Here is a 17106-nt window from a genome sequence, read left to right as displayed (position 1 = left end):
TACCACAGATCCATGCTTTCCCTTCGGGGATTGGCAGGGCACAGTGTGACACAGTTCAGCCCTGAGAAAACAGCTTCTTCCTGAGCTCTTGTCAGGCCATCTCTAGGCGAGCAGGCAGTGAAACGCCTATTGCTGTGATTATCCTCCCCCCACCCACCCACTCAGGGCTTCTTTTTGCAAGGGAGTCTTGTAAAATAACAGATTCCCGTAGGCTTTCCTGATAGTTTGTGGTGCGAAAACCATCCTGTGTCTGAAACAGAACCGAGCTTTGAAGAAATCTTGAGTCCACTGTTATTTTTATTAATGTGAGATGCAGGATTCAGGTGAAACTTGGTGGCACAGCCTTCCAAGTTTTCCAGAGTTCTATCCCTAAACCTTCGTGAATTCCACAGAAAGATGAAACCTTTCTGCTGAGGGTTGTTCCTTCTTGGGCCAGTCTTCTGGTTTATAGCTGAGCGTCTCTGTCTCTGTCTCTGTCTCTGCCTGTCTCCCTGTCTCTCTCTGTGTGTGTGCTTGTCTCTGTCTCTCTCTATGTTTCTGTTTCTCTCTGTCTCTCTGTGTTTGTGTGTGTATCTATCTGTGTCTTTCTCTGTATGTATCTCTGTTTCTCTCTCTCAATCTCTCTCTTTCTCTGTGTCTGTTGCAATACTGGAAACTGAGGCTAGAGTCCGACACTGCCAGACACTCTATGACTGAGCTACACCTGCAGCCCCTTTTTACTTTTTATTTCCAGACAGGGTCTTGCTAAATTGCCTAGGCTGGCCTTGAATTCACTGTCACTAAGGCAGGCCTTGGACTTGTGATCTCCTTGTCCCAGTCCCCTGAATGGCTGATCACATGCCTGTACCACCAGGCCTGGCCAGTTAATTGAAGGTCTGTGTGTATCCTAGACTATTACATGTTGTCCTGTTGCTCAGCTGCTTCCTATCCTTACAAAGTCCCCATGGTGTGGGGTTGTCGCTGTTCGTACCTCTCCTCCTCCTCCTCTGTTTCTGTCCACCCGTGGGTCCTAGGAAGAAGGGCTTGTGCCACAGTTTATCAGGCTGAGATGCAGAAGGTGGCAGACTGTAGGAGCTTGTGGTGGTGTTGAGGATGAGGGACTGCAGATGGCAAGTAGGGGCTGAACTTACGTTGATGGTTTCTGTGATAACCTTTGCCATGGACTAACTGCAGCTGTTTGTGCAATTTGCTCTTGACGCTGCTCCTACATGAAGGTTGTGACTTCTCACTGAGAGCCAGAGCCTCTGTGTGTGGCCCAGGCCCTGGGCAGGTGTCGCTGTACTCCTTGTTATCAGCCAACAATGACAGCATTGTTACTCTTATGGATGTGATTAAAACCATCACGAGGGTGCTAAAGAGATAGCTCAGTAGTTAAGGCTGCATATGGTTCTTCTGAAGGGCCCAAGGTCAGGTTGCAACAGTCACATTAGGTGGCTCAAAACTGCCAATGAGTACAGCTCCAGAGGATATATCTGATGCCCTCTTCTGGCACCTGCACACACACAGACACACACACACACACACACACACACACACACACACACACACACCCCTAAAAGTCATAGAAAGAAAATGATGTAAAAATAAAATGCCCAGACCTTAGCACTTGAGAAGCTGAAGCAGATAGATCTCTGAGATGAAGGCCAGTTCCATGATAGCTAGGGCTACATAGAAAAGCCCTGTCTTTAAAAAAACAAAACCTGAGAGGAATTTATCAAGGAACCCTGCTCAGCAGCACAGACAGTGAGGGATGCTGTTCAGGCAGCTGGATGCAGAACAGTTCACTCTTGCTATGTTATCTTCAGGTGCAGATGCAGAAGTACAGTCTGTAGTTTGCTCAGGACTTACAGGGGAATGGCTGAGGCCTGCAAAACTTGGCAGATCCTGTTGCCTGTTTAATTGAGTGAGTGGCAGGCAGATGGATCAGCCTATCTTGGTGTTGGTCTTTCCACAGCAGCCTCCCATTGTAACTTCACTCTTTGGTGTTGTAGGTGAGATGAGCGAGAGCCGAGCTAAGAGAGTTCGGATAAAAGAGGTGGACGGCTGGACCCTGAGGATGCTGATTGATTATGTTTACACTGCAGAGATCCAGGTCACAGAAGAGAACGTACAGGTGAGAGCCAAAACCACACCACTCAGCCCTTTATGTGCACGTTGTTTTCTGATCCAAAAGCACATTCCCACACAGCATGCAGTTTGATCCTGTGTGAAAAGATTCATTGTTGAAATTTTATTTCTAAGGGACATTGGATGATTGCATCTTTTTAATGGTGTTCCTGATTTCAGTACCTTTTATGTCTTTGCAGATCTGAGACACATCCTTTCTCTCTCTGAGTAATGCTCCTTCTTTTGTGACAACACTGTCATTCTTTATAATTCCTGCTTCATGCAGCCCACAGTTTTTCTTTATTCCTTTGAAGGATGAAGTCTACAAAGGATGTTTTTGACTACCAACATTCTTTAATTCCTTATTATTTGAGTGTCCTCTTTAAGTAAGTCAGGAATTTAGCCAAAATTTGATGTAGCATCTTATTTTTCATAGAGAACAAATATCTTATAGATGTTATATAAATATTTAAATGTTTTAGGTGGCATAGAAGGATGTTGCAAAAAAGAAAAGAAAAAAAGATAAGTCCCTTATTAAAAAAGGCCCTGGGATGGTTGAATGAGAATGGCCCCCATTCTCATGGGGGGGGGGTGTCACATAGTTTCATATATGTGATTGCTTAGTCTCCAGGGAGTGGAACTATTTGAAAAGATTAGAGAGATTAGGAAGTGTGGCCTTTTTGGAAGAAGTCTATCATTCAGGTTTGAAAAATCCAACCCAAGCCAGGCCCAGTGCTCTCTCAGCGTGAGGATCAGGATGTAGGTAGATCTCAACTATTTCTCCAGCACTGTGTCTGCCTTCATATCATTCCCACCATGATGATAATGGACTAAACCTCTGAAACTGTAAGCAAGCCCCAGTTAATTGCTTTCTTGTATAATTTTGCTATGCTCATGGTGTCTCTTCTCAGCAATAGAACAGAGTCTAGGACAGGCCCTTTTCTGTGACCATTCCCCACGTCCACCCTTTCCTTCCTGAAAAGGGGAGCTTCTGTTCTCTGAGAGAGATCCTTTCAGCCTATTACTCATTCACTGATTCAGGTACGTGAGAGCAGGACAGGCATGCACAAAATCTAAACTTTGAGTATGTTTATTCTATAATTGTTCAGCAACTTTGCTTTTTCTTTTTCTCCTACAGAACAGAATAGCTTGTTCTTTTGTGTTTCTTATGGTAATGGGTTGTGTATAATGCTTCCCTTTTATGGATTGCTGCAGTGAATGGGCGTCTAAACATTTGTGTGCAAGAATTACACAGGCTGGACTCCTGAAAGTGGAATTGGTTGAGCAAAGAATACATGCATCTCAATTCTGGGCATGATGCCCTATCACCATTTAAAATGTTGGGATACTTTCAGTAGGGATACTGTGTTTTAAGGGCAGCAGAGAAAACTTACAACAATATTTTAAAAAAAGATTTATTTTAATTTATATGTCTGTGCTTGTGTGTTTGCCACGTTTGTATGTTCCAGTGCTTGCCACCCCTGGAGCTGGACTTAGAGGTGCTTGTGAGTTACTTGACATGGGTGTTGAGAACAAGCTTTGGTTTTCTGGAAGAATAAGCAAATACTCTTAACCGCTAAGCCATCCCTCCAGTCCCTAGAACAGTTTTTAAAATCTACCTGTACAAGTAAGATCGGAGCATCATGTTTTATGGCACTGACTGGCTGGAATACGCTGTCTTATGTTTGGATGGAGCCTGAGAACTGCTGTGTAGTATGCCACGTGCCATCACTTAATGTGAAGTGTTAGCTGGGCAAAGCTAAGCCTCCTGGTGGTTCTTTTAACTATTCTCTTCAGACTTCGCTTTGACCTCTCATTTATGAGGTTAGAAAATCCACCATCAGTTTTGGAGTTGTGACTAAGGGAGATGAGTTCATATGCTTAGTGGACATTATTTATTTATCTATCTGTGTGTGGGGTCATATGTGCTATGGTATACATGTAGAGATCAGAGGACGACCTTGAGTGTCATTTTTTTGCCTTCTACTTTGTTGTTCAGCATGCCAGGTTAGCTGGGCAGCAAGCTTTCAGGGATTCTCCTGTCTCTGCAGCAGGAACTTGGAGATTACAGACACACACTACTGTACCTGGCGTTCTGTGGGTTCTGGGGATTTGAACTCAAGGCTTTATGCTTACATAGCAACTCCTTTGCCCACTGTGTCATCTTCAGAAGTCTGGAGGAACGTTTTGTTTTAGTGTGGAGGAATGTGTTGGCACTATGTCAGGAAACGAGAGAAGGTCACTACCTGTCATCTCCTTCTGGAAGTTTCTGCACACTTAAGCTGCTGTTGGCTTCAGGAGGCATTGCTTTGTTTTGTTGCAGTTGTTGTTGCTGTGCTTTTTCCTTATTGATGTGCATGAGGGTCATTGTGCTCTGTACCTACCTAGCAGAGAGAGGACAGATCTTCTTTAACCCATAGTGTCCACATGGAGGAAAGTCGCCAAAGATGTGCAGGCCTTAGAGTCTAAATATGAGGACAGTCCTTCCTGTAGTCCATAGCAGTTCCGATGGTGGGAATACTGCCTGTTAGGAGTGAGAACACCTCTCAGGTTCCTTTTAATAATGATTACTTTCCAGCCATAATCTTATTAGTCATGGCCTTGGAGAAAGACCACATGCCAGGATGACTTCTGTGCACATTGCTCACCCCCACAGCACATTCTAAGAGTTGCGTGCGGGGGCCTGTTCCATTCTATAGCTTTGCTTTAGAGGGGGAAGGGCATCTCTTTAGCTTAGGGCTATTCTGGTTTACAAAATCCCTATAGTCCACTGAAAAGTCTGTGCTGTAAAAGTACATTTTGGAAATAGAATCGATGAAATCAAGCCTCTCTTTCTGTAACAAGTATTTTTCAGTGAACTCTAGAATAAGTCTTTATAGATGAATCAAACTTCTCTTTACTGTGTTTTGATTATTCTTGTCTGTTTGTACCTTTTTGTTTAAAATTTCTTGTCCAGTCCAGTGCATTTTTAAGGAAAGGGGCAGTGTGGTGGCGATACCTGGTAGCCTCAGGAAGGTTAAACTGAGGTTTGAAGTGGTTGCCTGGCGACACGGGGCTGCTCTGAGTGCTGTGTTTTTCTGGTGGGGACAGAACGGTGTAGACTGCAAATATTTGCTGTCGTCGCTTGACTTTCTCTTTAAACAGTCCGATCTTTTGCAAGATGAACTCTTTTTCTGAGCTGCTGACTTAGAAGCAAAGCTCGGGGGGCACAGTGACGAGCGACTCTGGGGTCGTGTGTTTCCCGAAGCCCCAAGTGCTTGCTTTAGGGTGTTCGGGCCAGCTGGCTCCCAGTCAGCTGGTGACGGAGTAAGACGGTAACCCTGTTTCACCCGACTTCTAGTTTGAGGTCCTTTCCCCCTGGTCTCCTCAATCCACACGCTGAAAACACTGTGATAGCTATTTAAGGTGAAGGTTGTTAACTTTGAGTCAGAATGAGGGAGTGAGTAATTTGAAGATTTCCTTCCAAAGAAGGAAGAGTCTCTTACATATTGTATAAGCAATAGGGCTATTTCAGGTTTCCTTAATTTTGATTTTTTTCTTCTCTCTTGGTATTCGTGTTGGCTTTTTTGTTAGATATTTTTAAACTTTGAGATTGGCTGTTTTGTTTCATATATTTCAAACTTGGTGAATAATATGAGCCGAACAAATTTACAGTAATATGGACTTTGAAGGAGAGATAAAAAGGGAAGCTGGTATTTCACCGTGACCTTGCTTTAGTTTCTGACTTCCTTCTAACTGGCTGAAATGTGCTACCACATGTCTGGATTTGGGGACTGCTTCCTTTGCAGACTTTATAAAGATCATAAATGTAGGGAATCGAGAAAACCAACCTGTAGCCAGCTGTTGCATGGGAGTCGCAGGCACCTCTGAGCCCCTAAGCTTTTCCTGAGGGAAGGTGCAGGAGAATATGCATGAACTTTTGCACACTCTTTGAAGATCCATGCACGCTTTTGCTCCTTCCTCGCTGCTTTAAGAACTCTTAGCAAGCCGAGCACTGTGGTGCATGCCTGAGATACTCTGTATGATACATGGCTAGGATACTATTGCAGTGGTCCTTAGCCTTTTTAATGCTGCGACCCTTTAACACACTTCCTTATGTTATGGTGACCCCCAACCATAAAATTATTCCATTGCTGCTTTATAAATGTAAATTTGCTGCTGTTAGGAGTTAAAATGTAAATATGTGATGTGCGACCCACAGGTTGAGAACTGCTGTGTGAGGGAGGCTGAAGTGGGAGGGTCATAAATTCAAGGCTAGCTGAGGGGACCCTGCAGGTGTCAATGCAGGCAGTGATCCTTGAAGGGATGAGAATGAACACCCTGTTTGGATAGACTTTGTCAACCTGGGTAAGATCTTGGGGAGTCTAATGCCAGGCGGTTCACTGTTAGCATGTTTAAAACACGGTACAATTTGGGAAAGTTTTTCAGGCAGCAATCACACTCATACCAGCTACACAATAAAGCTTAAGGTGTGACTACTTAGAAATACCTTTACAAAGTACATGTGACCATGAGGGTGGGTTCTATAGCTTAAAGGCCTAGAATCTATTGTGGTCTGACCAAGATAGCCTAATGGTGAGTGGTACATAAAGTCCATGTGGCCCCTGCCTGGAGGATGGGCTTAAGGGGGAGCTAAAGATAATGGTCTAGGGAGGAAGCACCTGGGATAAGCATTCTGGGGAATTTATCTCCTTCACCCGTGTGTTTAACGTTCCTGGTTTCTCTAGTGATCTGTTGGCACAAGAATCTTTGTGCCCCGAACAGAGGGAAACATAGTAAGACCCTGTCTCAAAAAACCAAAACCAACAAAGACCTTACATACAAAAAGTATAAATATGTGGTTGTATGTATGAATATTATTAAGGCAGAGTTTTTAATCAGGTGTATTGCCAACAATATACTGTGCATTACATATGTGTGTTGTGGATCTCATTTGATATTTTTAGTACTATATAAGCCATGTATTATTCTATTTTGCAATTGAAAAAATAGGCTCAGAAAGTGTAAATAATTTGTTCAACACCATCCAGCATATAAAGAGATTTTATTTTATTTGTGTGTGTACACATTCCTGTGTGTGCCAGTGGTCAATACTGGTGTCTTTATTGTTCTTCACATTTGTGTGTTTATGTGGTGTATATTCATGGTATGTGCGTGTATGTGTGTATGCTCATGCAGGCCAGAGGCAGGCATATTGAATATCTTGCTGTATCACTCTGCCTTCTGAGGCAGGGTCTCTTCCTGAACCTGGAACTCGTCCTTTTTGCTTAGGCTGGGATCCAGCAATCCCCTTCCCCACCCTTCTCAGTTCAGGTGTTATAGGAATACATGGGGCCATGCCTGGCTTCACACTGGGGTGCTAGAATCCAGACTCTGGTCCTCGTGCTTTCACACCAAGAATTCTTAGCTGCTGAAAAAGTCTCTCACTGAACCTGGAGCTAGTTTGTGTGGCCAGCAAGCCCCAGAGATCATTCTGTCATTGCTTTTTCAGTGATGGAATTATGCATGTATTTCTTCCTGTTTGTCGCACTTCCCCTCTCCCCCCCATCCTTCCTTTCTTCCCTTGTTTCTTTCCTATGGATGATAGGGATCAAAAAGGTCCTCATGTTTATGTAACAAACATTTACCTATTGAGTCGTATTCCTAGTCCCTATAAAGGGATTTTTAAAAATTAAGAAATATTGACTGGGGATGTATAGTTCTAGTGTAGAATGCTTGCCTCGAATGTGCATAGCCCTGGTTTAGATCCCTGCACTACCAAAGAGGAAAGGAAATACCAAGACCTTTAGAACAGAAAAGAAAATTTCCCATATTCCAAAGTTACCGAAGATAGGTGTTACTATGTTTTTAAGTATCTAAAACATTTCAATTTATTTTTCACCATTTCCTTCTCTGTTAAATTTGTAGTTTTGTTCCATACATTTTGACTTTTCAACTTTGGGGTATGTTTGGCTTGCTAAAAGTAAGTGTTTTTCACTTGATGTAAGTGTGGAAAACAAAAGTAATAACAAAGAGTGAAAGACAAAGGGTGATGGCAAAAAGTGCTGCTGTAAACAAGTGCTCATTCACTCTGACATTGCAGACATTCATCTGCAGGCTCCAATTGTATTAGAATGCTATCACTGGAGCCCTGCAGATTTAAAGACCTGACTGAGAGTCTCAAGTGCAGGAATTTTAAGCAATTCATGAAAATTGTTTGGGACAAGAATATCTCATTTCTTTAAGAACTGGAGCAGAATTCAAAATGAGCATTTTTTTTTTCCATGAGAGCTTTAAAGTCAGTTCTTGGTAATAAACACTGAAAGTGTTCAGCAGGAGCCCAGTGCTGTCCAAAGTTCAGCATGATGTGCCTGTTGGTATAGACCAGATTGCATGCGAAGTGCTACAAGCGTGTTTTACATGTTGGTGCTACCAAAAGGACTCACATGCTGCCAGGTCTGTTGGCAGTTAAAACTTTCAAGGGACTGGAGAAATAGCTCAGCGGTGAAGAGCACTTGTCTAGTTTCCAGCACCAACATGGCAGCTCACAGCTGTCTGGAACTGCAGTTCCAGGGCATCTGATGGCCTCTTTGGTCTCCATGGGAGCCGGGTGTGTTCATGGTGCACATGTGCAGGCACACGCTCATGAAATAAAAATAAATACTTAAAACATTTTAAAAAGGAAAAATTTTAAGTTGCGTAAGCCAACAAAAAGCTATTAAAGGGTGATGGTGGAGGAGGCGCCTGCCTTTAGTCTCAGCGCTCAGGAGGATCTCTAGGTTCCCACATTCCAAAGTTAGGTAAGGTAGGTATTAGCAGATCTCTGAGTTCAGGGCCAGCCTGGTCTACAGAGTTTCAGGACAGCCAGGGATACACAGAGAAACTGTCTCGAAAAACAAAAGGAAACAAAACAAAAGCGATTAAAATGAAATCATTTCAAAAATACATTGAAATGTATACATATAATAAAATATGTATTTTATTATATTTAACCAAAATGTGTAGATGTGAGCTTGAATATCGGTCTTTTGTTTTAAAGGAAGTGTGGTCACCTCATTGGAGACGGCCATGTTTTGCTGCACAGCCACACCATAAGCAGCATCAACTACACTTTTCCAGCTTAAATGTTTTCCTTACACTTGAGAATTCCATTCATGTATGAAATGAAATATGATCACTTCTGTTCCCATTTCCTGCCTCTACCTCCACCCGGAGCTCACGCAACACAGTCCCCTCCCAACTTTATGTCTTTTGTGTTCGGAGAAAGAACTGAGCACTTACAAAGAAATCTCAGCATAGTCTTTGAATTACATAGTTCTTGTTGCTTCTGCATCTAATCTGATTATTTTTTGTAGTCTCACATTGATGAAGTCACTCTGAGTCAATCAACATTATTTATGTAGAACTGTGTTTTTTACGTATACATTTCTTTTGATTATACGTATGTATTTAAATTATGTTATTTCAGTTGTTATGAACAGGGGAGCAAATCCAACACGTATGTAAGCTGGCAAAGCACAGCTTGGCTGGAGAACAGAAGTGTGTAAACATGTACAGGGTGCAGTTACTGAGGACACCAGAAGACTTGCTTAATTGCTGAAAAGATCACCGGAAGTTTGGTAAAGGTGCTTTTATTTGTAAATTTCTTATCATATTCATAGACATTGAAATAAAATTCTCTTTATAGATAGCTATTTGGATTTTTTTTTTTTTGAGACAGAGTTTCTCTGTGTAGCCCTAGCTGTCCTAGAACTCACTCTGTAGAACAGACTGGCCTCAAATTTAGAGATCCGCCCACCTCCTGAGTGTTGGGATTAAAGGCATGTGCCACCACTGCCTGGTAGAAATTTGTTTTAGTAGTGGACTTTTACTTTTTAGTAACAGAATCTCATTATGTAGCCTTTTCTGTCCTGGAATCCTATATAAACCAGGCTGGCCTTAACCTCATAGAGATCCACCGGAATCCCTTCTAAGAGGATTAAAGGCAACCTTTACTATGCCCAGTCATTAAAAATGGACATTTTAGACACCTCTGTTAAACGCTGGAGAGACGGCTCAGAGGTTAAGAACACTGATTGTTCTTCCAGAGGACCTGCTTTCTATTTCTAACACCCACATGGCAGCTAAAACCATCTGTAACTCTAGTCCTTGGGACCTAACACTTTCTTCTGGCCTGTATGGGCACTGCCCACACATGGAACACAGACGTATGTGCAGGCAAAACACCCATATGCATAATTTTTTTCCCAATCTTAAAATTGTTAAGCAACAAGAAAACACCCTGTCATTTTAACAGATGTTGATGGGTTATGCTAGGTACACAGTCCTGGTACTATGAAAAATGAACAAAACAAAAAGCATGATGCTGTATACCCTTAGACTGGATTTGATCTTGGCCTTTTTCTTTAACTGCCCTGTGGCTAATTTCTTTAACTTCTCTGGGCCCTTAGTTTTTTTTGGGGGTGGTGGTGGTGGATAATGCTGTTCTTTCTTCTGTTAGAGCTTGTGAAACTGGCTAGATAACGAGTTTTTGTAGATAGGAGACTAGTAAAATCTGGTTGAGATTAGTTGAAACATAAGTGACTAGGGTGGGAGTAGGAGCGCTAACCTATAGGACTTCTTTTTAAGGTTAGGGTAACATATTATCTAAGTTAAAACTAGGAGTAAGGTGTAAATTCATATCTGAATGACATTGCAGGGGGCATGGCATTAGGAGTCTTACAGTGATGATGGTAGAAGAAGTAGTGGTTTTGGTGGTGGTTTATGATGACAGAAGAGGCAGTGGGGATGATTGTGGCAGAGGAGGGGGTAGTATTGGTGATGATATAGGAGAAGGTGGTGTGGTGGACAAGGCAGTATTAGTGATGATTATGGAGGAGGTGATACAAGATAATATTGATTGTAGAGGAGGTGTTGGTGATGATGGAGGAAGTAATACTGATAATGGTATAGGTAGAGGATGTGGTATTGGTGATGATGATTGTGGTGGTGGTGGTGTGGAGGACTTGGTGTTGGTGATGATGGAGGAAGTAATACTGAAAATGGTGTTGGTAGAAGAGGTGGTGTTGGTGATAATGGTGGTAGTGGAGGAATAATATTGATAATGGTGTTGGTGGTAATATTGATAATGGTGGTAGTAGAGGAGGTGGCGTTGGTGATGATGGCAGAGGAGAGGATTATGGTGGTGGCTAAGATGGTGATGAAGAAGACTGTGATGATGATGGTGGTGGTGGTAATAGTGGTGATGATGGTGCTGCTGTTGGCGCTCCTGGTAGTAATGGTGGAAATGGAAGTGGTAGTTGAGGTAAAAACAGGGATGGTAAAGGTAGAATATGATAGTAGATATGGATGTGGAAATGGAAGAGGTGGTAGTGTAGATGTATTGATGTGGTAATACCTCTCAGGCAGATGGCAGTTTCTGGCCCATGAAGGGCTACTGTTGTGTGGATATGGTTCTAATCCTATAGTACCTATATTCTAGCTTATCTATAAAGAGATTTGATGAAGGGATAGGTGATTATCATGACCAAAGTCAAGCATGTTTAGGATTTTGGAGCGCCTATTTCTATAGAGGAATGGAGATCCACCCCAGCATCTGAGTCTTAGCACGTGAGGCTTTGGGGCCCGTATTGTGGCTTAGTGAGTGTTGTGTGCTTTCGGGAGCACCTCGTATAGCATAGTGGGTTTATGACAGACCAGACTGTAAACACCGACGGGGAGTTTCATTAACTTGGTGATCTAGGGCAGGATTGGTTTGTGGCTATGTAGGACCTCCAGTTCACTGGAGTCGATGAGGTTTTTAGGGTATGAATGTGGACTGGACAGGTTGTCAGTTGGGTCAGGGTTGATGATTACCACAGTTGGGTCAGGGTTGATAATTACCACTGCTTCCTACACATGGCTTCGACTTTTCCTTTCTCAGTCCTGAGCTGTTGACCTTGTACATTTTTTCCTCCACTGCCAGTATTGATCTTGATGAGTTCCGGTTTTCAGTCGATCATTTGTTAAATATTTATGGAGTGTCTATTATGTGCCAGGCAGTGTTCTATCCATTAACAATTCAGTTTCTAACAGGGAGACAAGGTCCCTGTCTGGAAAGCCTTTCTGTTATTGTAGAGGTGTGGGGCAGGGCAGGAAAACAGTAAACCTCATACCCTGTGGGAAGAGCAGCACAAGCCATTTCCAGCCTAGGCGGTCATTTAGGTATCTGTTGGGGTAGGCCAACTGAGAGAATGGATGTTTGTCTTGAAGTTCTGAATCATGGTTAAATTTGGGAGATGTTTGGAGGTAAGGCCAGTGATATTGGTGCTTGCCTCAAAGGTGTAAAGATTTACCAAGGATAGCATGAGCAGTGGAGCAGACATTTGTGTGTTGCATCATATAATAAAGATGTGGGATCAGGGTCTATTTTTGGAAGTAGTAGAGATTGGGGATTAGTAATTCTTTTTTTGAAGTGTTGTTGAGTGATGCTGACCAGGTGTTGGGAGCCGTTTAAACAAAATGTGAGTCATATAAGGCTTGATTAATAATTTGTATGCTTGAAAGTGTTTATGCATGATAAGATAGATTCTTGGCCTATTCAGGTTTTTTTTTTCTGTGCTGGAAAAGGATCAGATTTCACAGCTTTAGCACCTAGGTACTATGTAAGTCACTAGATAGAGAATGAAAGGGACAACCAGTGGCAGTCTGGAGTATTCTATAGTTTGGATGAGCAGATGAATTGCCAGTTATATAGAGGGAAGCCAGGTGGATGCTAGGTTTAGAGGAGGAATGCTGGGTGTTGGTGACAGGCCTGGAAAGTGGAGAGTGAATTGACGTTGGCTGAGGTAGCGTCATCAGGGTGGCTGTTACTACTCGGCAGTTTACCTCGCACAGTCTCAATTCATGCTGATTATCTGCTGTTTTGTCTGATTAGTGCTTACAGTACTCAGAATGTTCTGTGGGGGAATGGTGTATTACAGGATCATACTAGTTGATAATGACCCTGAAAAGCTCTTTGGATGTGATGGTAAGAATGAGAACTTGATTGGAGTGGACTGAGGAGACTGCAGAGATCACAGACTGCTCATTCAGAGCATTTTGCTCTGAAATCCGAGAGAAATGTGCTGGTTGAAGAGGACGAGGAGGGTAATAGAGAGATTGTGTCTTAACGTTAGCATTTTAAAGCAAGTTTCTATGGCAGAATGACCCATAGAGATGCAGAGGCTGGTGAAAACAAAAGGAAGGAGACTGAGAGAAGGTTATAATTGGGAAAATCTTAACAAAATTGATAAAGGTTAAGATCTGAAATAAAGTACAAGAGTTTACCTGGGATGGAAACAAGAAAAGTTGTTCTACTCTTGAACCAGAGGAAATGCAGGTTTATAGGTTTAAGGTTTGGATGCTTGGGTGATGGAAAGGTCAGAAGTTCTGTCAGCCTGCCTCTGTTTATAAAAATGGGGGATAAGGCTAGTAAATTACCAGCCTAGATGAAGATGGGGAAAAGAGATAGTGGAGATTTTGAGACTAGCAATGCTGAGTCATCATTTTGGAAAGGACAGAAGTGAATTTGCTCATGAAATACAGAAAGTAGAAATATCCTTCTGAGAGCTCATTTGAGATTTGAAGTCATAACAGTCAGCTAGAATGGTTGTGTGATTTTCTTCAGTCACATTCAGCCACTTCCATATGGAGATGATGAGTATAGCTCTTGCCATAAGATTCGGCAGAAGAAACCACCACCAGATTGACAGGTTTGAGTCACGCAGGCTGGGCCGAGTGACTAGATGTGTCCCACATTTCTGTCATCCTTCCAGATTAATGAAACAGAGGAGAATACATGGATAGATAATTGAGGGAAGGGGGAGGAGATGGCTGTGTGATTTCCAGTTGCAGTTACCCACATTAGAGATGTTATTTGGGCTGGGTGGTTGTGGCAATGCGTGCCTTTAATCCCAGTACTCAGGAGTTTTTGCTCTGTCTGGATCTGTATGTTTTTCAAAACCTGTCAGATGTTGTGGTATTGTGGAGAGTTGTGGTTTAGGTTTTTAAAAAGCCATTGGTAAACAAGTAGCAATGATTGATGCCATCAGATATTCCACTAAGGAGAGTGAGAGTCAAGGAAGCTGGGTTTAGGCACAAAGAGGTGCCAGTGGGGATTGACATCTGCCTGTCATTAGGCACTGCTGTTTTTGTTCTTTCCAGAAAGTGTTTCTCTGTGTAGCCTTGGCTGGCTTGTACTCACTTTGTAGACCAGGCTGCCCTCCAATACAGCGATCCTGCTTCTGCCTCCCTGAGTGCTGGGATTAAAGGCGTGTGCCACCATGCCTGGGCTTTTTAGGAATGGATAGTAACCAATTAGTGGAATAATTTAAATAAATCATCATAGGAAACTAGAAAGTTTTGTTCACATCTAAATACTATCTCAAGGCTAAAGAATAGATTAGGAAATAAGTTCTAGAAAGCGTCTGTGTTCTGTGAAACGTGTTGAGTTCTAAATTGTAATGTAAAAAGTTACTGTGGAATGTGGGTTTATATGGGGTATGAGAGGAAAAGTTTAATAAATAATAGGTACGGGACTAAGTTTGTTATTAGCTTGTATAAACACTTTGTTACTGGTGTATTTTCTGTTTCCCTTTTTATCCCAGACTGCTTAATTTTTTTAATGTGCGTATGTGTAGATGTGTGAATGAGTGTGTATGCCGTGTATGCCATGGTGCACATGCGGACAGAGAACAGTTTTTAGAGTCAGTTTCCTCCTTGCCCCTCATGGGTCCCAGGTATTTAAAGACTAGGTTTGGTGGCAGTGTTTCATCTGACCCGTCTTTCCAGCCCCTCCAGACTGCATTCTTCTGGGTACATTTCTAATATGGAAATGCGCAGTCGGTGGCTGCTTGCTGTCAGGGAAGCACAAATGCTCCATATGTTTTCTTTCAGTGAACACGTGCAGATGGACCTGCTTAAGCTGGGGAGCAGTGAAGATGACATCAGAGTGATGGCTGGACCTTGAGTCCTCACTCTGTTTCTTGGCTTTGTAGATTTAGAAACTGTTCTGTTAGCTCCTTTAGGGTTAATTGGACACTTGGGAAGTAGGTCAGGTGAGTCAATTAAAAGGTTAATACATGAGCCTTAATAATCTCACTTTTAGTAAGGTCACAGGTGTTTCTGTAGAGTGTAATATATGTATGTATTATGTAATGTCCATGATTATAACTAGTTTTGTAGTAGAATTTGTAATCAGAGCGTCATGTGAGGAGCATGGATTTCCAGGGAAGACATTTTGTCAGAGATAAAGAGGTGCGGCAGGTCCTGTTGAATAATCAGCCCGTTTTAGAACCCGTGTTTCAGACAATATGTATATGAGTGTGCAGCATGAAACCTTGTTTCTGTACCTTTCATAGGCTGTACTCTGAAAACCTTGATGAATAGTTGCTCTTCACAGAAAATGTAGTAAGTTGGTAGCTGTGCTTCTTTTCCCTTGAGACCTGTGGATGGTTATAACTGCCAGCCACAGTGGATCACTAAGGTACTGATTCTCTCCCAGGGCCCCTGGGGTTTTGAGTTCTTCTGAAATTCCTTGTGGGTATTTAATAATGTGGGCATTGAAACTATTAACACTACCATATGCTTGAGTATGGGCTGCCCTCCCCATTTCATTCATGCTGGGGTTAAAACCCTTAACCTTATGAGCATATGAGGCAAACACTCTACAATTGAGCTGCGTCCCCAACCCTTTAGTTGTATTTGATGTTTATTAACAAGTTCTTTTCCAGGTCTGTTCCCAGACCCTTTGGTCATCTCGGTAGAGTGAGCTTCTTTCTTCAGTGGCGGTATGGTTAGAAGTTGCTTGAGAACCGCAGGAGTGAAAGTTCAGTAGGAGACTGCTTCCAGGTGAACAAGAGCATCTACTGAGCAGTTCTATTAAGTGTCCTGAGTGGCCTCTTAGGGCATAATCACTTAAGTGCATAATGCTGTGTGTTTAAATGACAGCTGAGCAACTCAGAAAAGAATAATAAGCCCTTAGAGTGGTTCTCTGCTAGAAAACCTCATGGGCCAGTGGACCCTGGCTAATTATCATGTGATCATTTACAGAGCAAGTCCTGAATTACCATTAGCTTCAAGAGTAGATTTGAATAGGGCATTAACCTTCCTGTCTTCTCAGCCATTAGGTGAAGCCAATAATGTCTTGCCACATCATGGAATTGCAATAAAACGCAACAGTGAAAGATCGCAAAAAATATTGAAAAGGCTTTGTTAATGTTGAGCACAAATAAGAACTGGCTAGAAATAAAATGACAGGACTGAGGAAGATGAACAACTCATTAAGATTGCCTGGTATCACTGGGTGGAAATGGCCCATCGGAAATCTTATATTCTGAATCATTTGTTGTCGTTAATTTGATACGGAAGCCTCTTCATGCCGTGACTTTTTTGAGTTTGACTTAGTGTTGAGATAAATCTGTGGAGTGCTTGTTGTGCTATGATGTATATTTGATTTATAACAACTTATTCCACTGGTTTCCAACCTCTTGCAGTGGCTGGAGGAGTGGTGTTTCTCCCAGCACGGTGTGTGGGGGTGTAGAATGACTCTACTTATGTTCTGTTTTAGTGTGTGATGGAAAATAAGTCCTTTTTTATTTTTTTGATGATGTGCCCAGAAAGCATAATTTAAAACTTCAAAAAAATCATACATAAAAATTCCTTGGAGCAAACCCTCAGAACTTATGGTTGCTTATAGCCAACCAGTATAGGTGCTTATGAATGAGGGTGTGTCATTGGTATGGGTTATCTTATGTTCTAATCTTCAGTAATCTTCTAAAGTATTTTATCAATTGTATCAAGATGGCAGACATGGAGGTTTAGTATCATCCAAAGGCAAAAAAGTTTAAGTTATTTACAAATGAGCAGATTAGGTGATGTGTCTTACTTGGTAGAAGTTTGATTTTGGTTGAATATTTGTGCATTTAGAACATACCTTTTCCAGTCATTCCAGGTAAGTTGTGTTTCATTCCCTAGGAGTCCAGAGCACATGAAAATCTTATT

The 17106-nt window shown here is 42.2% G+C and overlaps 1 protein-coding gene across 4 annotated transcripts in view; it reads left to right on the top strand.

Annotated features, from left to right (window-relative positions):
- The window catches only part of Klhl2 (kelch like family member 2), a 111491-nt gene that overhangs the window by 35853 nt on the left and 58532 nt on the right, over positions 1-17106 (top strand). For 3 of the 4 annotated variants that reach the window (XM_060381852.1, XM_060381851.1, XM_021637848.2), the window contains one exon: positions 1992-2113. The exons of the other annotated variant lie outside the window; for it this stretch is intronic. In XM_060381852.1, coding sequence (XP_060237835.1) covers positions 1992-2113 — 122 coding nt within the window. The remainder of the gene's footprint in view (positions 1-1991; positions 2114-17106) is intronic. 4 annotated transcript variants of the gene reach the window in all.

Source organism: Meriones unguiculatus, chromosome 4, assembly GCF_030254825.1.
Source record: "Meriones unguiculatus strain TT.TT164.6M chromosome 4, Bangor_MerUng_6.1, whole genome shotgun sequence".
NCBI lineage: Eukaryota > Metazoa > Chordata > Mammalia > Rodentia > Muridae > Meriones > Meriones unguiculatus.
This window is presented reverse-complemented; position numbering and strand designations above follow the sequence as displayed.